Source organism: Pituophis catenifer, unplaced genomic scaffold (assembly GCF_029215685.1).
Source record: "Pituophis catenifer annectens isolate HBS135680 unplaced genomic scaffold, rPitCat1.0.hap2 SCAF_2, whole genome shotgun sequence".
Classification (NCBI taxonomy): Eukaryota; Metazoa; Chordata; class Lepidosauria; order Squamata; family Colubridae; genus Pituophis; species Pituophis catenifer.
The window spans coordinates 125374283-125395134 of record NW_027256882.1 but is presented as its reverse complement, the minus strand read 5'-3'; the positions used below and the strand labels follow the sequence as shown (position 1 = coordinate 125395134).

At 37.7% G+C, this 20852-nt stretch overlaps 1 protein-coding gene across 1 annotated transcript in view; it reads left to right on the top strand.

The window, feature by feature from the left end:
• Positions 1 to 20852, top strand: part of ARHGAP44 (Rho GTPase activating protein 44) — a 139252-nt gene that overhangs the window by 84237 nt on the left and 34163 nt on the right. Inside the window, exons 2-5 of the mRNA XM_070937459.1 lie at positions 15605 to 15644; positions 18612 to 18716; positions 18981 to 19057; positions 19838 to 19949. Of these exons, the coding sequence (XP_070793560.1) occupies positions 15605 to 15644; positions 18612 to 18716; positions 18981 to 19057; positions 19838 to 19949 (334 nt within the window). The remainder of the gene's footprint in view (positions 1 to 15604; positions 15645 to 18611; positions 18717 to 18980; positions 19058 to 19837; positions 19950 to 20852) is intronic.

Sequence of the window (20852 nt, the reverse complement as noted above, 5' to 3'; positions counted from 1 at the left end):
GGAAATGGCCAGAGGCAGGCCTCTGTGGATGGCCAAAGCATATAGGGGGGTTGGTGTGAAACTAGGCATTCCTCCAAGTGCATTGTTGCAAATCAGACCAAGGAGGAAAAAGCTCACGGGCTATCATTTAGGAAAGGAAAAGAGCTGTGCAACAACTGCAGTTCATCAGTTTTTTACTCTTTGATTTTCCAATGTTCATGGCTTTTCTTATTTCAAATGTTTTGTTATTCTTTTTCATTTTGTGAGGGTGGGAAATGCCTACAGTATCTTTATTACAACATTGAGGAGACAATGCCTCAAAAGGTAGTTGACTTTCCCAATCATGAGCCTTCTCTGCCTAAATAAAGCAAGCATTTGAGTGATCTAGCTTTTTGTCCCATTATCTAGAAGATTGGAGTTTATATGAAACTCACAGAAAATTATTTCCCCCAAAGTGAGAAACTTGCTTTTTGATTCAAGGGCAGCACTTCCTCCCTTTGTAGCATTTTATGAGAATGCATATGGGTTATTCAACTGAGAATGAAGTGGTAAATGTTCTACTCTAACCATGACCTCTTACAAAAATAACTCAGTGAGCATTGCAGGAATGGAAGGAGGCATGTTGTTTTTATGACGTATGAAAATGGTAACAAAGTATGTAATTTAATTTGTTCCTGACATATGTATAGTAAGGTTAGAAGCTTCATTTCTCAATTCTGATGTAGGCTTTGTTCTTAAGTGACAAAGGTCACCTGGGTGGGCCAAATCTTGCTTGGGTCTTTAATAAGATTCTAGGATTTTGCCTCCAGACGTACTGAGATTTCACATCTCCACGTTTGGCCATATTGACTTCTATTCTAGAAGTTGTTCTGGAAGACATCGGATTGTGTTGGCCTTCCCAGAGTGTAACTTTCAGAATCAGGAGTGAACTATGCTGTGGTGGGTTGCTCCTGGTTCACACTGGTTCACAAGAATCAGTAGAAAATATTTGTAGTAGTTCGGAGAATGGGTAATAACATTGGCTAGTCACACCCCCAAACCGGTCCCCGGCCCGGTCCCTGCTCCCTTACCCCGCCCACCTCATCAGAGGCTTTTTTTTTTTTTTTTACTTTTGAAAGCATTTTTTCTACAACCTCTTCAGCTGAAAAAATGCTTTTAAAAGTAAAAAGAAAAAAGCTTCTGATGATCGCACGGCTCAGCTGGGATCGTCAGAGGCTTTTAAAAGCATTTTTTCTACAACCTCTTCAGACGAAGAGGTTGTAGAAAAAAAATGCCTTTAAAAGCCTCTGACGATCCCAGCTGAGTTGCCTGATCGTCAGAAGCTTTTAAAAGCATTTTTTCTGCAACCTCTTAAGGTTGTAGAAAAAATGCTTTTAAAAGTAAAAAAAAAAAAAAAAAGTTGGCTACGCCCACACAGTTACATTACCCACCACTACCAAGCCACGCCCACAAAATAAGCCATGCTCACAGAACCGGTAGTAAAACATTTTAGAACCCAGCCCTGGAGCTATGATTAGTTTCTTCCAAGTGGACTTTGCAAGAGGCTTGTGGTTAGCTGCTGTAGTTAGTGGAATAATAGATTGGATGGGACTTTGGTCTGAACTGCTGGTATTTCAATTAACCAGGCTTTATAACTTGCTCTTAAATATTTGTTTTTCCTCAACCATCCAGACATATTTGCTTGTTTCTTTATACTTCTACCAACAGTACCGTTAATTGAATATATCCAGCCCTGCATCTTTTAGGTGTTTGCTTTTCATAAAGCTAAACAAGCACTTGGTTCCTTTATGACTTGCCTTTGTACTGTTAACCTCTTCCCAGTATAACTATATAGTCACCAATTTTTTTTAACTGTGCTGAATGTGAGCATCCCACAAAACAACCATTTTCCAGTAGACAAAGTAGGAAGAATGGCCCCTATGTCAGCTTGCCTATCTTGCCAAGATATGTTGTCTTTTGTGTGTGTGCAGAAGGGCACCTTTCTAAATATACTTATGTATTTGTAAATCTTGCAATGCATTTAAAAAGCATCAATATTATATGTCATTGAGAATTAGAAAAATCAAAGGCAGAAATGAAGAAGCCTGGGTTTTTTTTTCCCCATTTGTTGAGCATCGTGTACACTATTTTTAAGAACTTGCACATATCTCTTTACTTTTCCTTCTGCCAAGTTTCCTATTTGATAGATCTTCCAACTCTGACTGTCTGGTATTGCATAATAGTTTGGAGATACTATAAGATAGCACTTCTTCACTGCCTGGTAATTGAATTTATTGTTATTGAAAATATCCATCCCTATACCATGGGAGATCAACTATCTATGTTGAGATTCCCTTGATTTAAAGTTTCATGGCTCACCTTCAAGCTCACCAAGGAACTATTCTAGAATGCCACCAACACTTTCACTCATGCCCTGTGATTTGCGGGCTTTTCTTCTCATCACACTGATAGCAGTCATGAGAATAAGTCCATTTCTAACTGTTCTGCTGTCATGGAGAAATCAATGTTGTCTAAAAAGGAATTGGAAGCACTATGTTCCACTTACTCTGTTACTTCCTTTCTGGAGTTGCCTAATAAAGCTAGTGCTATTGGGTACAGCAGGACTCAATTTTCTTCTCTTGGATCATTTGTAGATGATACAAATTATCCAAGGGGACATGTGTGAAAGTTTGCGTGAAGTAACATCAATATGTTGATTACTTAGCTATCTTTCAATCGTTCTCATCTGAGTCAAGGAAAGGAATGGAGGAGAAATTTTGCTTGAAGAGAATGTGTGCAGTAGAAGTACATATGAAATGCAAACAGTAAACCTCAATTTAATTGACCTTTTCCAGGAAAAGGTCCATTAGGTCTGTCTATTAAAATATCCATTAAGTCTGAATGTTAAATATACATTACATTACTGATGTTTTACATATTTTGATATAAATTGATACAAATTATGTCAATTATCCTTATTCATACTGGTTTTGAAATAAAATGGTATGTTGTTTGGGAATGAAGCTCAAAAACAGATATATTCTCTTAGATAAGAAGTCCATTAAGTGAGGCTCCATTAAACTAAGATGTCATTGTAGTAATTTTGATGCAAGATTGTTTTTAAAAAATACAAATTGATTTAGAAATGGAGGGACTGTGTCAAAAGCCAGGGAAATCAGGAGATTGAGGCAGTTCAAATGAGTATAATGATTTATTTCAAGCTTAAACTGTCTACAAGAATCTGAACTACTAACAGTCAAAAGAAATTAGTGGGAATTAAGGAATTTAAGGCAAGCGAGACCTAGATCTCTTATAGGTGTGCAGGGATTCATGACTGATGATGCATTTGACCTCTCCCTCGGACTCAGCTGGGTCATCTCCTACAGATTGAATTTAAGATAAGAGTATTTTAATAAAGAATGGGGAGATTAATTAATGTGGCAATTCTGCATAAGTATTTGGAGTATGCTAGAGAACTCAGAAATTCTATTTCCAGACTCTGACTAGCAAAGCAGGCAGTGGACAGTAAATTCTTCATGGCTACAAGGCTTCATTTCCCTTGTAGTTTGAAGGAATCCATCAGATCTGGATAGTTGGATGCCCCTATGATGGATATAAGTGCTTTTAATTGGTCTAGATTGGGCCATCTTTTTAACACAGTCTAGATCATTATCTTTCCAGAGTTATTCATTCGATGGTGACTGTACCGTAAAGAGTCAGAATTATTACAGTAAACCAGAATCAATTTCCTCTTGCTTCATTATGATCATAATTATGTAAGCATTGCCAAGAATGAGTCAAGCTATACTGCTGAGAGGAGAGAAGATGCCAAGAACATATGATTATCACCTGGAAAACATCTTTGACTACAATATTGCTACATGTGTGTGTGTCTATGTATGTATTCAAGACCAACTTGTGAGGTCACATTACAAATCAAAATAGAAATAACTAAATAATAATTTAAAAATCACTATGTTGTTTATTTATATATTAGTACTGCTAATCAGTCTATCTCCCTTGTTTGCCATGCTGCTGAGAATTATGTTAAATGTAATTTATTTGATTTATAAAATTCATTAGCCACCCATCTTACCATAGGGTAACTCTGGGTGGCTTACAGGTACATATACAGTTAAAACATAAAAAGACATTAAAACCAAGGACACCATGGGGAAGGCAAGGTAGAGTGGACAGGGAGGTGGGATCTGTTATTACTCAAACACCTCCATTGCACTGTCCCCCCACTGGGGGGGGGGCAAGCCGACTACCACAACCATATCTTTAACCACAGCCCCAAGCCGACTGATACAACCACATCCTTATGAAAAGATATGAGGGTTGGGGCCATCCTCACATCAGGGGCAAGATGTTCCAGAAGGCAGGAGCAACAGCAAAGAAGATCTTCTTCCTGGACTCCGCCAGCCACAATAATCGGGTTGATGGGATCGGCAGCGTACCTCCTCTTCCAGCAAGAGTGTAACAGGCCAATCCCACAGGGGTGAGACGATCCCTCAAGTAATTCAATGTATCAGAGGAATGTTATATGGGAATAGCTGCCATATGTGATGGCAAATGTTAGGTTTGTACCAAGAATATCTCTTTTCAGCCCCTTCAGAATCTATTGTAGAGGGGATAGCTGGAGGGACTTGGCTTTCTGTTACGTTTAGGTGCCCCTGGAAATCTGCCTTTGCTTTTCTTGTTTTCTTTCTCCCTTTTCTTTTCTTTTTTACTATCAACCTGAGTTTAGTAGAATATAGGGTCTAAGTGAAAATCAGCTCTTCAGCTTTGTCAGCAAACAGAATGTTTCTTGTGTCCTATGAATATTCTGCAAGATCAGCCCATGAACGGTTCATTACAGTGATCCAAATGGGAGGAGACAAAAGCATGATTAACAGTAAGCAAAACCTCCTCATCTGAAAAGGGCCAAATCTGGCATTCAAAAGGGATGTACAAAGACACACCCAGGCATAGTTACTCAAGCAGGAACTGAGTCCAAGAAGACTCCCCCCATAAGTCCTCAACTTATGACCACAATCAGGACTAAGAATTTATGTTGCTAAGTGAAACATTTGCTAAGTGAGTTTGCCCCATTTTACAACTTTTCTTGCCATAGTTAAGGGAATCATTGCATTGATTAAGTTAGTAACATGGTTGTTAAGTGAATCTGGCTTCCCCATTGACCTTGCTTGACAGTAGGTCACAAAAGGCAATTACATGACCCCAGGATGCTAAGTATTCAATATCTCTGAAATGGGAGAGTTTCTATTTCCAAAATTATTCCATCTTGTCAGGATTAAGTCAAAGTATGATCATTCCCACACAGACATTTGTAGTCTCTAGTTGTAATGGGATGTGAGAATGATTCTCGAAGATGAAGAGAAGAGTTGCTGCCTAGGGAATGATCAGATAAAAGTGCAGAGAAAGAAACTTACAAAAAAAAAATCCACCTTAATTTATCAGTAAAAAGAGAAGGTGAGAAATTTGCACTTTCAAACTTGCAAGATTCTGTTAATGTAGCCGTACAATAAAGTAGAATTAGCTCTTGTCATGATGCCTGTCTGGTTTTCTTGGGTGACTGACACTAATCACTGGAACAAAACAGTCAATCAGATCTTCTATTCAGCTCAAAGTTGAAGTATATAACTGAACATTATGTACTTACTGATGGGATGTTGATGGATGATTTAATCGAAATACTTCATATAGATGTTAAATAAGTGTGGTAGGGGTAGCAACCCCCGTGACACCCCACAACAAGGGAGGGCGAGTTATGCCCAACAAGCCTGAGCAGGGTGGATTTGATTTAAATCGAGTTGATTTAAATCATGATTTAAATCACTAGTAAAAAGGCTTGATTTAAATCAACTCAATTTAAATCATAATTTTTAAAGAGCAACTGTCATCTCTGCTACTCCTTTAACCCACTGTTGACTCAATGATAGTTCCAGTGTTGCAGAATATACAGCCTCATGCTACATAACTAAGCTCCATTTCATGCTGAATAAATTAAATTATTTATGTATCTTCAATAGAAAACTATCTTACGATAGATTTTTACCCCAAAAGTTTATTAAAATAAATTTGATAAAAATCAAAAAAATCCGATTTAAATTAAAAAAAATCTGATTTTTTTGATTTTTTTAAAAAAATCATTGATTTTTATCCACCTTGAGCCTGAGCAATTTTATCCACTAGATGTCCTTACAGTGACTCAGGAGATGCTCTTCCAGGTACTTGATGAACACTATTTAGAGAGATCTATGCATCAGATGCTCATTCATGCATTTGGGACAATATTCAATATCCTCCCTCTTTCACAATGTTAGAACTCAAGGTCACCCATTAGGATCAAATACGTGGAGATTCAGCATAGAGGGAGGAAATAAGTAAATTGTAGTATTTGCTGCCAATAATTCTGGTAAATTCTGGTAATTTGGATGGTTTTAAAAGTGAATGTGAGAGGCTCAGAATCAAACTGAGTAATATCAGTGGCTGATATCTTCTGAATCATAAGTGGCATGCCTTAAATCTTTGTTGCTAAGAAGGGACAGGAAAGGGGAGCTGTCACCGTACAGTCCAGGCATACGAACTTCCCAGTTCTATCCAGTTAATCTTGTATAATGCTGAATGCTAGACTAAATGTCTTGATCCAAAAGAGTTTTTCTGATAATTTTATGTTCTCAGGTTGGAGAAGGGCATTTAACATATAATTTTACAGCAACCAGAGAACATTACATATCAACTTTGTGACTTTTTGTTCTGAAATTTTGCTCATAAGAAAATTTGAAATCAGAAACTACCGTAAATTACATTGGAGGTTTCCAATAAGATACCTTGCTTTTAGATAAGTAGCATGTTGCCTGTAGAAATTACTCCCCGAAAATGTTTGCAAAAATGCTTCTTGTATAGAAAATTTCATCACTGCTAAGATAATACCACACACAGGTTTTTCCTCTGTGATAGAAAAGAATAAAGTGAGATTCTTTGCCCAAATATCCTGGAACCATCTTTTTTTTTTTTTTTTACCTCTCAATTCTAGGTATGTGGCAAGTTTCTTTTCAAAGCCGCCTCCTCCTTTTATTACACATCAGGGAAATTAGAATGTAATTTCCTTTCCTGGCATTGAAGCATTTTTAGGTTTATTAGAGGGTGGCAGTGTTGTCATTCAGCGCTATAACCTCCATCTGCCTGGGCATTACTGGAATGCTAATTGTGTTGGTTTGTTAAACAAGCACAAAATCACAGTGAAGCAAAGCATGAACATGTCTGAGATTGTGAAACCAGCTGCCCGGTTTGAGAAGCTGCAGACATCCAAATTCAATATAATCCACTCTTTTTTATGGAAGCAGTTTTATTAGGGAGGCTTGCCAGCCTCCATGTCTACAGACAACTTCCCTAGGGCATGGTTTCCAGCCAGAAACTATAGGCATAGACTGGACTTTTATTTTCCTCCAGTGCATCTTGTAAAAATTGAAATAATGTTTTGGGGTGAGAAGTAAAGAGGATTGTTATTGTTTAGCCCAGAGACGGCAGAAGAAATCTTACATTTTGATCCAATTCATATTTGATTTGATTGTTTTAACTTGAAGACTATAATGACAAACTTCTGACTTTTGTACGCAAATGCATCATCAGAAATGGTATATATTGTAGAACTTTTTTGTTAGAACTTACCTCAACTGGAGTCTTAACAAAATGTGATAGGAATAGACACCCCTAATTTTGTTGCATTTCATTTCTGCATAATTTCTGTGGTTTACTCAGTTTCTACTTTAATCTGAATTTCTTTTAAACTATATTGCACTAGTTAGAGAATAGTGAAATCTCTTGAGGCGAAGATCCATTTGTATACTTGCAGACCTATGGATCAGATATGGATTCTTCTGCCATCTCTTCATACATGAATGGATTTTGAATATAAAGTTGAATAACCGGAATTGCTCTTTCACCTAAATATACATAGATTTAACCCAGGAAACAATGTCATTGCATGGTGTCTTGACAGTGAATTCTTTGGAGTAAATTGTTTCTATATGGATGTAATAGGTATTTTCTTTTTCTGCTGAAATAACTACAATTTAGCAGAAACATATTTCATTTATGTAACCATACATAAATCTTGGGGGGTGGGGGGGAATGACAGCTTCATCCTATAAATGTTGTAGAAATTAATTAAAATTAAAGAGTAAATTCAAGCAAGAACTGACCTGGATTGTAATTTCAGGTAGTTCATCAACCAGATAATCTCTGAACCTCCTCGCTTAATTTATGATGTTTACCAGCAGTACAAGCTGTAGTATCAGATTGCTTCCTTTGGGAATTATAGGCTGCCTCTTTGCCACTGCCCATTATAAAACATATTTTTCTGTGTGAAGATTACAGGATATGACTGCATGGAGAGAAATCTGTGCAGAATATATTTTCTTGACTTTTAAATATTTCTAACAATGTGGCTAGTTACTCTGAATGGGCCAACATATAAATTTAGTGAATAAATAAATATACAGTGTTGAAAACACAATAGAACTCTTCCAACTGGAAAACAAAATACAGCTGCTTCTCCTGAAGGACCACAACCATAGCAATACCATTGAAGATAGATTGTACCAGTGGTGAAATCCAAATTTTTTTACTACCGGTTCTGTGGGCGTGGTTTGGTGGGCATGGTGTGGCTTGGGCATGGCAGGGGAAGAATACTGCAAAATCGCCATTCCCTCCCCACTCCTGGGGGAAGGATATTGCAAAATCTCCATTCCCACTCCACTCTGGGGCCAGCCAGAGGTGGTATTTGCCGGTTCTCCGAACTACTGAAAATTTCCGCTACCAATTCTCCAGAACCTGCTGGATTTCACCCCTGGTTTATACCAACTGGAGGCATTCACCACGATAGCTCATTGGCCTTGGGTAGATATCTTCATTAGAGAACAGGTAATCCTAGACTTACAACAGTTCGTTTAGTGATCGTACAATGGCACTGAAAAAAGTGACTTATGACCATTTTTCACACACATGATTGTTGCAGTATCCCCCATGGATTTACATTCAGATGCTTGTTCATATTCATGACAGTTGCAGTGTTCCAGGGTCATGTGACCATCTTTTGAAGCCTTCTGACAAGGAAAGTCAATGGGGAAGCCAAATCCACTGAATAACCATGTTACTAATTTAACAACTGCAGTCATTCAGTTAACAAATGTGGCAAGAAAAGCCATAAAATGGGACAAAGCTCACTTAACAAATTTCTCACTTAACAACATAAATTCTGGGCTCAGTTGTGACCGTAAGTCAAGAGCTAACTGTATTTTCAATGAGAATCCATTTGTCAGGCCCCACCCATCTACTGTCCTTTTTCCATTACTACTCTTTCATTGTTTATGGATAGAAATGAGTCCTGTCCCTCATCTGTAACATTGAAGAAAAGAACAGTCTTTGTGTCTCTGACCCCTTGTAACGATGAATATGCTTGTCGAAGTCTACAAGAATAAGATTAAAAGATAGTTGATGGGCTGTAAAAAAAAATTGATTAAATAAGAAGGAAGACAGGAAAGGATTGATTGCAGGGAGATAGGTTTGATGGAGAAATGAGCCCACTCCTTGTCCTAAGAACCCAGCCTTCACTTTGGCTGAACACAGATGACTGTTCATGGATGGGAATAGGGCACCCATCCTGGTTATCCCATTGGACCAACTGCAGGGTTGGGATAAGAGACACTGTTCTGCAATGGTTCTATGCAGTCCTCAGTGAATCATTCCAGTATAGGAGAGGGAAGGAGATGTTGGCTGGTTTTCATTGATATATAGCGTGATGGCAAACCTATGGCAAGCGTGCCACAGGTGGCACGCGCAGCCATTGCTGCGGGCATGTGATCCATCGCCATAGATCAGCTCCATCATGCACGTGTGTGCACTTCCCGCCAGCCAGCTGATTTTCGGGTCTCTGCCATGCATGCGGGAGACGCGCGTGCATGCCCATGCCGCCCCTCCCCTCCCAGGAGTCTCCATGCAGCCCGTTTTGGATGCCAGGTAAGTACAGGGCTCGTGCAGAGGTTCTGGGAGAGCGAAAAATGGCCTACTGGAAGTTTGGAAATGGGCCATTTCCAGCCTCCAGAGGCTTCAGGGAGGCCTGCTAGGCCCAAAATGGGTCATGGGATCGTGCATGCATGCAAGGGGGGCGGGGCAGCGCAGGGGGATTGCGCGCATATGTGCAGGGGGTGGGGCATGCATGGGGGGCATTGGATTATGGGTCTGGGCACACACCTGTGTGCTATCACATGCACATGCACACTTTTGGCACCCAAGGAAAAAAAGGTTAGCCATCACTGATATATAGTCAGGATGCTCAGGGATTGGTCCCCTGCTTCTTAATATTTCCGTGAAGTCACTGAAATACGTTTTTGATGGCTTTGGGTTTAATATGATGATGAAAGTCAACTCTATATTGTCATGTGGTATCTGGAAGTTGTAAGGATCTGAGTAGGGGAGAACATACCAAAGATAAATCTTAGTAAGTCAAAAATGATACATCTTTGTCACCGCCAGAATATTGTTTGATAAATAAGCATTATACCTCAGAGAGCAGATTCATGATTCAAATATCCTTCTGGATTCATGGCTCTTCCTGGGATGGCAGGTTGAAATTATCACCAGGTGAGTTTAACTCCAGCTTCAGCTAATACCGGTATGCTAGTTGTCAAGTCCTCATTAGCAACTGATAGACTACTGTAATGTGTCATATTGGGAGTTGTACTTCTGGTTGCTGCTCAGAAGCTAGAATTGGTTCAAAATGCAGTGGTCCATGTAATTTCAGGCTCCTAGCATTTGGAACTTATAACACTGATTTTGTAGACCCTGCACTTGTCGCTGGTTGCTTTTCAACACAATTTAAAGTGCTGGCTGTGACCTCTAAAGCCTTTATCACAACCAATTAGATTGCTTAGAAAGAAACTGTTAAAGAGCCCACAATTTTAGGAGGTTTGGGGGTCTGAAGTGAGGGCGACACTGGTTTTCTGTGGCAGTAACGAAGTGTAGAACAGCCGCCCATGGAAATCAGGCTACACCCTTTTTTGCTGGCATTTCAGAAGTTGTTGAATAAGACATTGTTTCATCTTTATTTTCAGTTTTCTTGTTTTCACTTTTATGGTTTGGTCTATTGTTTTTATTGTTATCCATGAAGCTTGTTTGGCTTGCATATTGCAGTGGATATTTTAACTGGTCTTTTTATGTTACATATAAGTCATCAAGAGTTTCTGATTGTGGAGGTATAGAAATCTGTCTGAATTAATAATGGGGGGGGGGAAATACTTGGTTCAATTTTCATATCTTTTTCTCCATGTGCTCATATAGATTACATGAAAAATTTATTAAGCTGAATCAGCTCCTTATAGTGTTTTGGTCTGTTTTTTCCTTGCGTATCTTTATAGTTTAGAATTTTTTTAAAAAAAAACCCACTATTTTAATATAATTCAGTTTTTCATTTGAAAAAGATAGATAAATTCCTTGAAACATCCTTCACTCAGTTCTTTTAAGAGCATGGTCTTTTTTATCAAGAAAGTAGATTGTGTAACCATTATGCTTTTAAAATACAATAAATACTGTATAATGTTCATGTCTCCTAAAACTACACTTTTAAAAAAAAACTGGAAACATGGTCATAAATATGAGTCCATTACTTTTGTAATAACTATATTGATATATTGATTACATGCTTCAGTAGTCATCACAGTAGTCAGTTTCTACCTTATACTGAAACAAGGGATGCTGGTAGAATTCAATGATCCAGAAACTTTCTAACTCATTAACTCTCTCCAATTCATTTTGCACACTTCTCATATAGGACTTAATGTTTTAGATATTTTTCATCCCTAAGCCTATTTTTCAGTTGGTTCTATTTTTTGTAATAGTTAAAATTGGCTTCCTGGAATAATGGTAGCTAACAACCAATGGCTTTTGGTGGTGGGAGAGAAGGGGATAAAAAGTACTTTTGAATTTGGCAAACATCAATATATAACACTTCTATTTGAAGAAAGTATGCCTACTCATCCCAGCTGTTAGAGAGAGAATTGCCATAAGGTGTTTAGAAAGCTTTCAGTCGGGTAATGGATCTTTATTCAAGCAAAAGTATGTATTCTTCAGATTTTTCAATTAACTATAAAACTTAATTTGCTGTAATAGCTTGAGAAGGAGGATCTCTGTTAGGAAATTATAAGTAGTGATCTAGAAATAAAGAATAAAGGAGGTTTTTTAAAATTTATTATTACTAAAAAGATTATTTATTTATTTATTTATTTATTTATTTATTTATTTATTTATTTATTTATTTATTTAAATTTGTATCCCGCCCTTCTCCTAGTGGACTCAGGGCGGTGCACAGCCAGAACTGAAACACATACCAATACAAAATTTAAAATTTTTAAAAGAATTATATGACTTTGGCCCAAAATTTAAAACATTCAAACTAAAACCCATTGACAATTTAAAAGGCTAAAAATGAGGAAGAAACTATTTCAAATCATGTCAGACAGGAAAAAGAATATTTAAATTGCCTAGACCTAACTTGACTTGAGGTGATGTTTCTATTATTTAAGTTAGTTGATGAGGTGTGGGTACGTTAGGTTTTTTTCAATGGATTGAAAAATCAAGATACTAAGATGAAGAATAGGAAAGCATGAAAGAGAAGGTAAACAGAGCAATAGATTATTTTATTAATGTTTGCACACTGAAAGATGCATATATTTAGGGCTTTTTATATGAGAAAAGCTAAATGTTGGGGAGACAACTTCAAGGTTTTAAAATCAATACATAAATATACAGTTTCTTTCACCAGAGACCAGTTTACCCAAACATTTGCCCATATAAATTAATGTAACAATTTTCTACCAAAAAAGTAGTCATGTTGGCTTAGATATAAATATTGAATACAGTTATGGAACAATATATCTCAGTGACTATTAACCATGATACCTAGGAACGTACAGAGGTAAATATATATTGAGAATTTCTAAATCTGGCAACAGTTCTTCACTTTGGAATGATTCAAGGACATTTGCCTGGCTATATTAGAAGACAGATTGGTGGAGTAAATTAAGATTGTTGATTCAATCTACCAAATAGTTATATTTGTTTAAGCAAAAGATAAACATTTAATCGGTAGTCTTATTTTTACTGAAGCAAAAACAACCGTAATATTTAAAATGACTCTCTATATATACTCAGACAAATGTCACAGATTGTGGGGGCAATAAGTTGACTTTGTATAAATATACAAAAGTATGAAGGCATTGTAAGCCGCCCTGAGTCTCCGGAGAAGGGCGGCATATAAATTAAAGCAAAAAAAAAAAAAAATTAAACCAGAACAGATTATGCTTGGAATTTAACATCCAATTTTGTAGGTGTCTTTGAACTTGAAAGTGATATTTGATCTGCAAAATTAACATTCAGATATTATTTCTGAAGAATGATAGTCTTGTAACAGCAAAAGCACTTTTTTTTATGTCCATGTATTCCTTTAAAAAACAATGTCCCAAATGTTTATTCAATTCAAATGTCTTTAAGGGCCAGATTCCCAGATTAATGTTAAAAATTGGACTGTTTTAACAATACATACACAGGTACCAATTTATTTATTTAAAACATTTATATAGCCAGCCTTCTGGGTGGCTCTTAATCAATGTCTTAAAGTCTTAATGTGCAGAAGAGTTTATGCAACTGTATTTCTTTAGAATAACCATGTGGTTTACATCCTTTTGATTCAGAAGGCAGACAAAGGAAAAATAGTATGAAGTCAGGAATAGGCTGAGAAAGCAAATCTGACTAAGAAGCTTAGAGGTATGTAGGGAGAAGAAAGGAGGAATAACTTTTTGACCCGTTCTGATATAGTATGAGGGGACATTCTTTCCTATGAGGCAGTCCCTACCTTTTGATTAGAATCAAAATTGAGTCCCTTTTTGACAACTGGCAAAATCTTGCTTTAAGACTCTCTGCAAATTCTATTTCCATACTCAAAATCTATGAGCACTGCTTATAGAAAAATGGAGCTGGTGTGTTTGGATTCGAGTATTGAATATTGGAGGGCACACTCTAGGATATGCATTTACAGAAGATGACCAAAATAAGGATGCAGAGTCTGAAAATCTAGATACTCTAAGGATATCTGAAAGTGCTGAATGTGTTGAGGTTTGAGAAAAGAAGGATGAAGAAAAAAGTCTGAGAGTTGTCTACAGAAAGATGAAGCCCAGCTCCAGTGGAGTAGAACAACAATAATTTGTGGGAATTACACAAATTATTCCATATTAATATGGGGGGGGGGACTTCCTACTGATTAGAATTCCTAAATATTAAGGAAAATTCAAAGAACTGTTTGTTATTGTAGAAGTCTTGAAGTTGAGACTCTAGAACAGGGGTGTCAAGCTTAAGGCCCGTGGGCTGGATCTGACCCAGGGGTGAAATGCTCCCAGTTCGGACCAGCTCGGGCGAGTAGATAGCGATGGTGGCAGGCAGTTCAGAGAACCAGTAGCAAACATCCCTGCCCCCGCCCCCCATGACCAGCTGAGCCGCGCGATCATCAGAGCCTTTTTTTTTCTTTTAAATGGCTCTGACGATCCAAGCTCTGATGATCTCAGCTGAGTTGCCTGCTAATTGGTAGCAAAAATCCCTCCCCCTCCCCCCTCAGCTTGCTTACCTTAGCTGCTGGTCACAACGCCTTGCTGTAATCCCTGCAATCCATTGCATCAGCAAGCAACTGAGTCTCCCTGCCTGCAATCAAGCAGGCAGGGAGTTGTGGACTTCAACTCCCAGAATTCCTCAGCCACCAAAGCAAAGCTGGCTGAGGAATTCTGGGAGTTGAAGTCCACAAGTCTTAAAGTTGCAAAGGTTGGAGACCCCTGTTCTATTGGGTAAGTTTTTTTCTTTGGGAGCTTTAAAAAAATAGTTAATTTGGGGGGGTTTTTTAGTTGTTCTTTTTTTAGACCTAGCCATTTAAAGTTTAGGAAGTTTTAAATTTAGCTGCTTTTATATAAAAATAACATAAAATAATATTTGTGCAGCTTTCTGAGATTTAGTGTGTTTCTGTAGTGTTTCACTCTAACTACACAAACACACAAAATCTCACAAAGCTGTATGTGGAATTTTGTGTAAAGTGTGAAAGTTGTTTTTTTGGGCTTTTTGTGGCTGTGTGAGGTTCCTGCTTGTTGCAGGGGCCATTTTGGGTCTAGCACAGCTGCTTTTACATTGTGGGTGAGCCAGTTGTGTTGTGTTGTGTGTGTGTGTAAAGTGTGAAAGTTTTTTGGGGGGGCTTTTTATGGCTGCGTGAGGGGGTCCATTTCAGCTATAGTTTTGTGAAGGTCAAGAAAGATAAGGGTAAGTAGATCAGTAAACAGTAAGTGTTATGTCTAAAAGTTTGATTCTCACTTGCTATAGGAGATATGATATAGGTTGCAGTTAGCCTTAGTCATAGGCTACTAGCACCATCACCAAGTAATAGGATGATTTTCTCTTATTTTGTACAATGGTTTCTGTTTCAATTAGCCTTGAAGGCTGTGCTCTTCTTTGGCCTTGTCCAGGTTTCTAAGTTTCAAATTTCACTTTTAAATTGTGACAAACTATTCATTGTGTCATCTTGAATTACTATGCTTTCTTTTTGTTTTAGGGCTGAGAAAACAGAAGTTCTGAATGAAGATCTTTTGCAGGTACTATGCTGATTTTTTTCCCCTGATACCTTATGCTTGCCATTGGTTGATACTGAAATTTGCCATGCATGAAATAAAAAACAGTCTTCCAGATAGAATTTACTGGGATGAAGAATGACAAAGGTATCAGGAATAAAGTTGATGTTTTTAGGGAAAGGTCTCTAATAATTAATTTTTTTAAGACTACTGTTAACACATTTGAACTCTATTTCAGTTAGAAAGCAATTAAGTAGAAAATATTAAATTATATGTTTTTTTAAAAAATATTTAAAAACATTCTGCTAAATGTGAATATGCTTTTTGACAAGTTATTATCTTTCTAGTGCTATTTTCAAGAAAGGTTAACTCCAGAGCAGACTCACTGAATGTTGCTGAATTCTGTGGTACTCTGTGTTTATAGAAGGGATGTCTGAAATACATCCCTAATCAAGATAATGGTTTCTGTGTCAGGATCAATTAGATTCACTCATTGGGAAGATATATGGAAAATACATTAAGTTTCTAACATGGGATTAGACTGAGTTTAGACTAGTCTTTAGAGCTGCCTTTCCAAGTATGGCAGCCTCCAAAAGTTTTGGAATTGATCTTCCATCAGCTCCAACCAACTTGGCTAATGGCCATGCTGGCTGAGATTATAGGTATTCTTGTCCAAAGCTTTTGACGGACATTATTTTGGGAGAAGTTATTTCAAAAAACAGTCCTTTCCAGATATTAGATATTCATATGTAGGCTGGGTCACACAGAACAAATGCAATCAAGTCCATTATATTTTTATCTCTTGGACATCCTGCCATTATGATAGTTACTTGTGTATGTTCTGCCTAGGCCTTATGTTCCTATTCAGAGATTCTAAATATAAAACAGATGATCAGTAGGAACAACTTGAGGATATATGACTGGCCTGGTTTTTATTTAATGCGTTGGATGGTTGACCTAAGTCTAATATTTATGTCTGCATTATTTAGACTAGCTTTCCATAAAACCTGCTCCTATTTCAATGCACTGTCCCTCTGCCCTGTCAAATACTTTTAAGAGTACACCTGCCTGACTCATTGAACACTTGGGGACTAAGACATAATAACTGTCTTTCAGATTTACTTACTTTCTTTCTTACTTACTTACTTACTTCTTACCTATCTACCTACCTACCTATTTGTTTATGAAAGTTATACAGTCATATTATACCCTAAAAGGAGTCTATACAACAAAACCAATCATGCAATACAATTAAAACAAAAATAAAATGGCCACTGAAATGGCAGAGGAAAAGCAACCATTAAAAGATAATCTAACATACAGTATCCATATGCAAGTTTTTAGAATTATTTTGAACATGACCAGGAATCCAGGTGTATCTTGATGCAAACTCTGTGTGTGTGTGTGTGTGTGTGTGTGTGTGTGTGTGTGTGTGTGTGTGTGTGTGTTTTCCAGAGGGCAGGTTCTGCTTCCCAGGTTCCATCAGGTGATACTACTTAATGGCTGGGACTTGAAGTGTCACAATGCTGCCTAATTATGTAGGGTGGGTAGATAGTCCCTGAATATAACCATTAGCAAATGTCCATTGAAGTTCCTTCCACTTCCATAGTTAGTTGATAAGATTTGTCATAGTATGTAATTCCTGTCAAACAATACTTTCATAGCTAATTCACCAAGGGACCTGAAAAATCATGGTTACTCTAACCAGATTTTAGAATTGTTTTTAGTGCACTCAAGATATGAAGCATTGACTCTTTACGTTTTAGTCTACTCAAGATACGAAGCATTGACTCTTATTACAGAAATATAATTCAGTAAAATACACAAAAATACAAAGTCGCATATATCAAATGGCTTCATCCCTTTGTTTTTTTGTTTTTTTTATTGAAAAGTTTTTTTAAAAAGTTTACACGTATTTTCCCCCCTCTCCTCCCCCCTCCTGCCCCGACCCTCTCACCCCCCCCCCCTTGAATGTTACTTACATTTGATTTTCCATCATACTTGACAAAAGGTACATCTAATTGTACTAATATTTATCTTTAAGTACAAAATGTAAAGTGAAAAATTGCCTTAATATTCTTGGTTTTCCAAGGTCTAATCCTGATTATAACTTTCATTAACCCCAAGCCAGATTCACTTCTCCCCAAGATTTATCTACTGCCCTTGAACACTCATAAATTGTTCTATAACTACCTTTTATGACTCTGTTCATTAAGAGAGAAACAGTCATTGGGGTAGTACAAATTTATTTAGACTAACAAGATTTAAATTTTATTTTAAGACACTTAATTAAAATGAATGCTAAAATAATTGTCTCCTTGTTTCCTTTTGAATTGGTGTACTAACTGCAATACTAACTGCAAAAAATGTAGTATTCATGCCAAATGCTACAATTCACACAAAATCACGGTTGTTTTACTGTAAGATTCTTGGTTGTATCAATAAATCAGTACGGAAAATAACTATGGCAGTCACTGCTTGTTTGTTGATACTGGTCTTGTCAGTATTTTTCCTTTTTAAAAAACTGATCTTCCCTTGTACCTCTATAGACTAATCAGGTGATTGGGTCAATTACAGCAACAAACAAAGAATAAGCTAAGAAATCACAAAGAAACCACGTATGCCTACTTTTGCTTATCTGCTGTAATCAGTAATCTACAAACTCCGCTTGACTTCTTTAAATCAGGATGTATCCAGTCATGCAAACCACATTATGGCCTAACATAATACCAGGTCTAGATATTAAAATTAATTTGTGTTAAGGAGTAATGGGATATGTTCTCTCATATGCATGGTTCAGCATATTCTTAAAAAAAGGCCGTTTCAGAAAGCAAATTGTAACTGAATTATGAAAATGTCTATAAAGGTTGGCCATGGATTTACTTTGAGGAGCAGTTTACCTTGAGGAGGAGGATTTATCATGAGGAGAGTTGCATGCTGGGAAATAAGGATGCATTTTTCTGATGTGATATGTGAGATGTCCATCCACAGGTGGAGAAGCGTTTGGAGCTGGTGAAGCAGGTCTCCCATAGCACGCACAAGAAGCTGACGGCATGTCTTCAGGGGCAGCAGGGATCAGATTCTGATAAGCGCTCGGTGAGAGATCCTGGTATCCCCTGTATCAGGAAATAGGGCTCTTTTACCCTGAAAAGAGAAGGCAGTGGAATTAAGATGCAAACACCCCTTCAAGGGGCTTTCCACTTTCATGCATGAATTCTCCAAGAATATGGTGGGAAGTGAATGGTTCGAAATACTGGTTGGGTGGAAGTAAAATTGTTTTCTGGATGAGAGATGAAAAGGCTGGGATGTCATTGGTTCTTTTTTTTAGAAAAAATCATACAACAGTTGCTTTTGTTGCAGAAGAAATTGCCTTTGACGTCACTTGCTCAGTGCTTGATGGAAGGTTCTGCTATCCTAGGAGATGACTGCCTGCTTGGGTAAGATTCCAGTCCAATGTCTGCGGAACAGCTATCACTTTGGGAAAGGAGAAGCTAGGAAAGTGTTTCAATCACAATAAAGTTTTTCCATTTGGGGAATTGGTTCATTTGAAAACACGTTGAGTGCTTGTGGTAAGGTTGAAGTGATTAATTTTATGAGCCTTACTTCCAGCATTTTCCTCATAAAAGGGGAGGCAGCTCACAAGCACAAATCATCACCTACAAAGGGAAAAAAATTAAAGCCACAAATACAGTGTTTGTAATAAATAATTTACCCTTCCGCTCATTTGAATTGCTTCTACTAATTGTAAATAAGCCACCACTTTTTCCTACAGACCTCTTTAGTTTAGGACTTTACAATCCATTATGATCGATCTTCAACAAGCAACCTCAAGTCAGATAAATCGAGGAATAAATCAAAGCATGAAGCTGGAGCAGCATGAAGCCATTTCTTAGCACCCACGATTTTTACTGATTATTTATTTATCACTGAAAGTGACTTTTCAGTGGAAAAATGTGGAAAAATGTAGCAAAATAACAAATGTGACAAGCCATAGAAGCCTCCCTGCTCTGCAACCTTCTGAGTCTAAAGAATGGCACATTATTTGTCTGTTTGTTTATCAAATTTATTTGTTGCCCATCTCATGGTTCAGGTGACTCTAAACAACATTAATGGTAGCCATCTGCCCTGCCCTGCCTCTGAGGAACATCCCTTGAATCAACTGCTCTCTTAATCTATTGCTTGCTTTCTCCCTTGAGATCTGCCTGTTCTCCTTGCAGGAAGATGCTGAAATTATGTGGAGAAGCAGAGGACAAGCTAGCTCAAGAGCTCATCCACTTTGAGCTGCAAGTTGAAAGGGATGTGATAGAACCACTGTTTGTGTTGGCAGAGGTAAGAGTTGCTTACTTCAAAGTGAATTTCTGCCATGGGTCTTTTAGGTTTGGTATAAATGTGAGTGGATCTCTAGCAGATCTGAGAACAGGAGGCATTTCAGGATCTGCTTGTAGTCAAAAACTTGTGGCCTCTGGTCTCTTGGAGTTTGGATCCTGGAATGAAAGGAAGTAATAGCATATCAACAAAATAAATGAAGGGAACTAATAAGGTAGTCTGTTTAAGAAGTCAAATTCACAACCAAGTAGGAAAAATGCATTTGATCCTATCCTGGTGTTCAAGTACTAAATGAGCCATGTTTATCACTGATTACAAGAGCCAGAAGTGAGCATCTGTTTAGGGCTTATATCCTGCTCCGGACTATAAGACGCACCTACCTTTTTTGGTGAGGAAGACAAGAAAAAGAAATCTGCCTCTGCCTCCCAGCAATTTTGCTTTGTTGCAGCAAATAGCCTGCTTTACTTTCATTTTCATTTTCAGCATAGCTTGATTAGCACAAGAAAAAAAATCTGCTCCCAGCAATTTAATAGACAGATTAGGTCTGTTTCTTCTTGCTGCTTGCTACAACGAGGTAAATTGCTGGGAGCCAGAGGCCAAAGGGTGGGGGCCAGTGGGTGGGTGGGGCTACATTCAGTGTATAAGACGCACCCAAATTTTCACCTCTTTTATCCCCTTTTACCCCTGAAAAATATGGTACTTCACAGAGGAACTAAGCAGAGAATGTCCTCACAGCTTGTTTTCAGTTTATTTATGGAAATACTGTCTGGTTTAATTGCTCCTGGATTTATCCTGCAGACAACACAAACAAATACTAGCAGTCTTAACTTAATGACCACAATTGAGACAGGCAACTCCGTTGCTAAGTAACATGGTCATTAAGTGAAACATCGCATCCCTACGCCA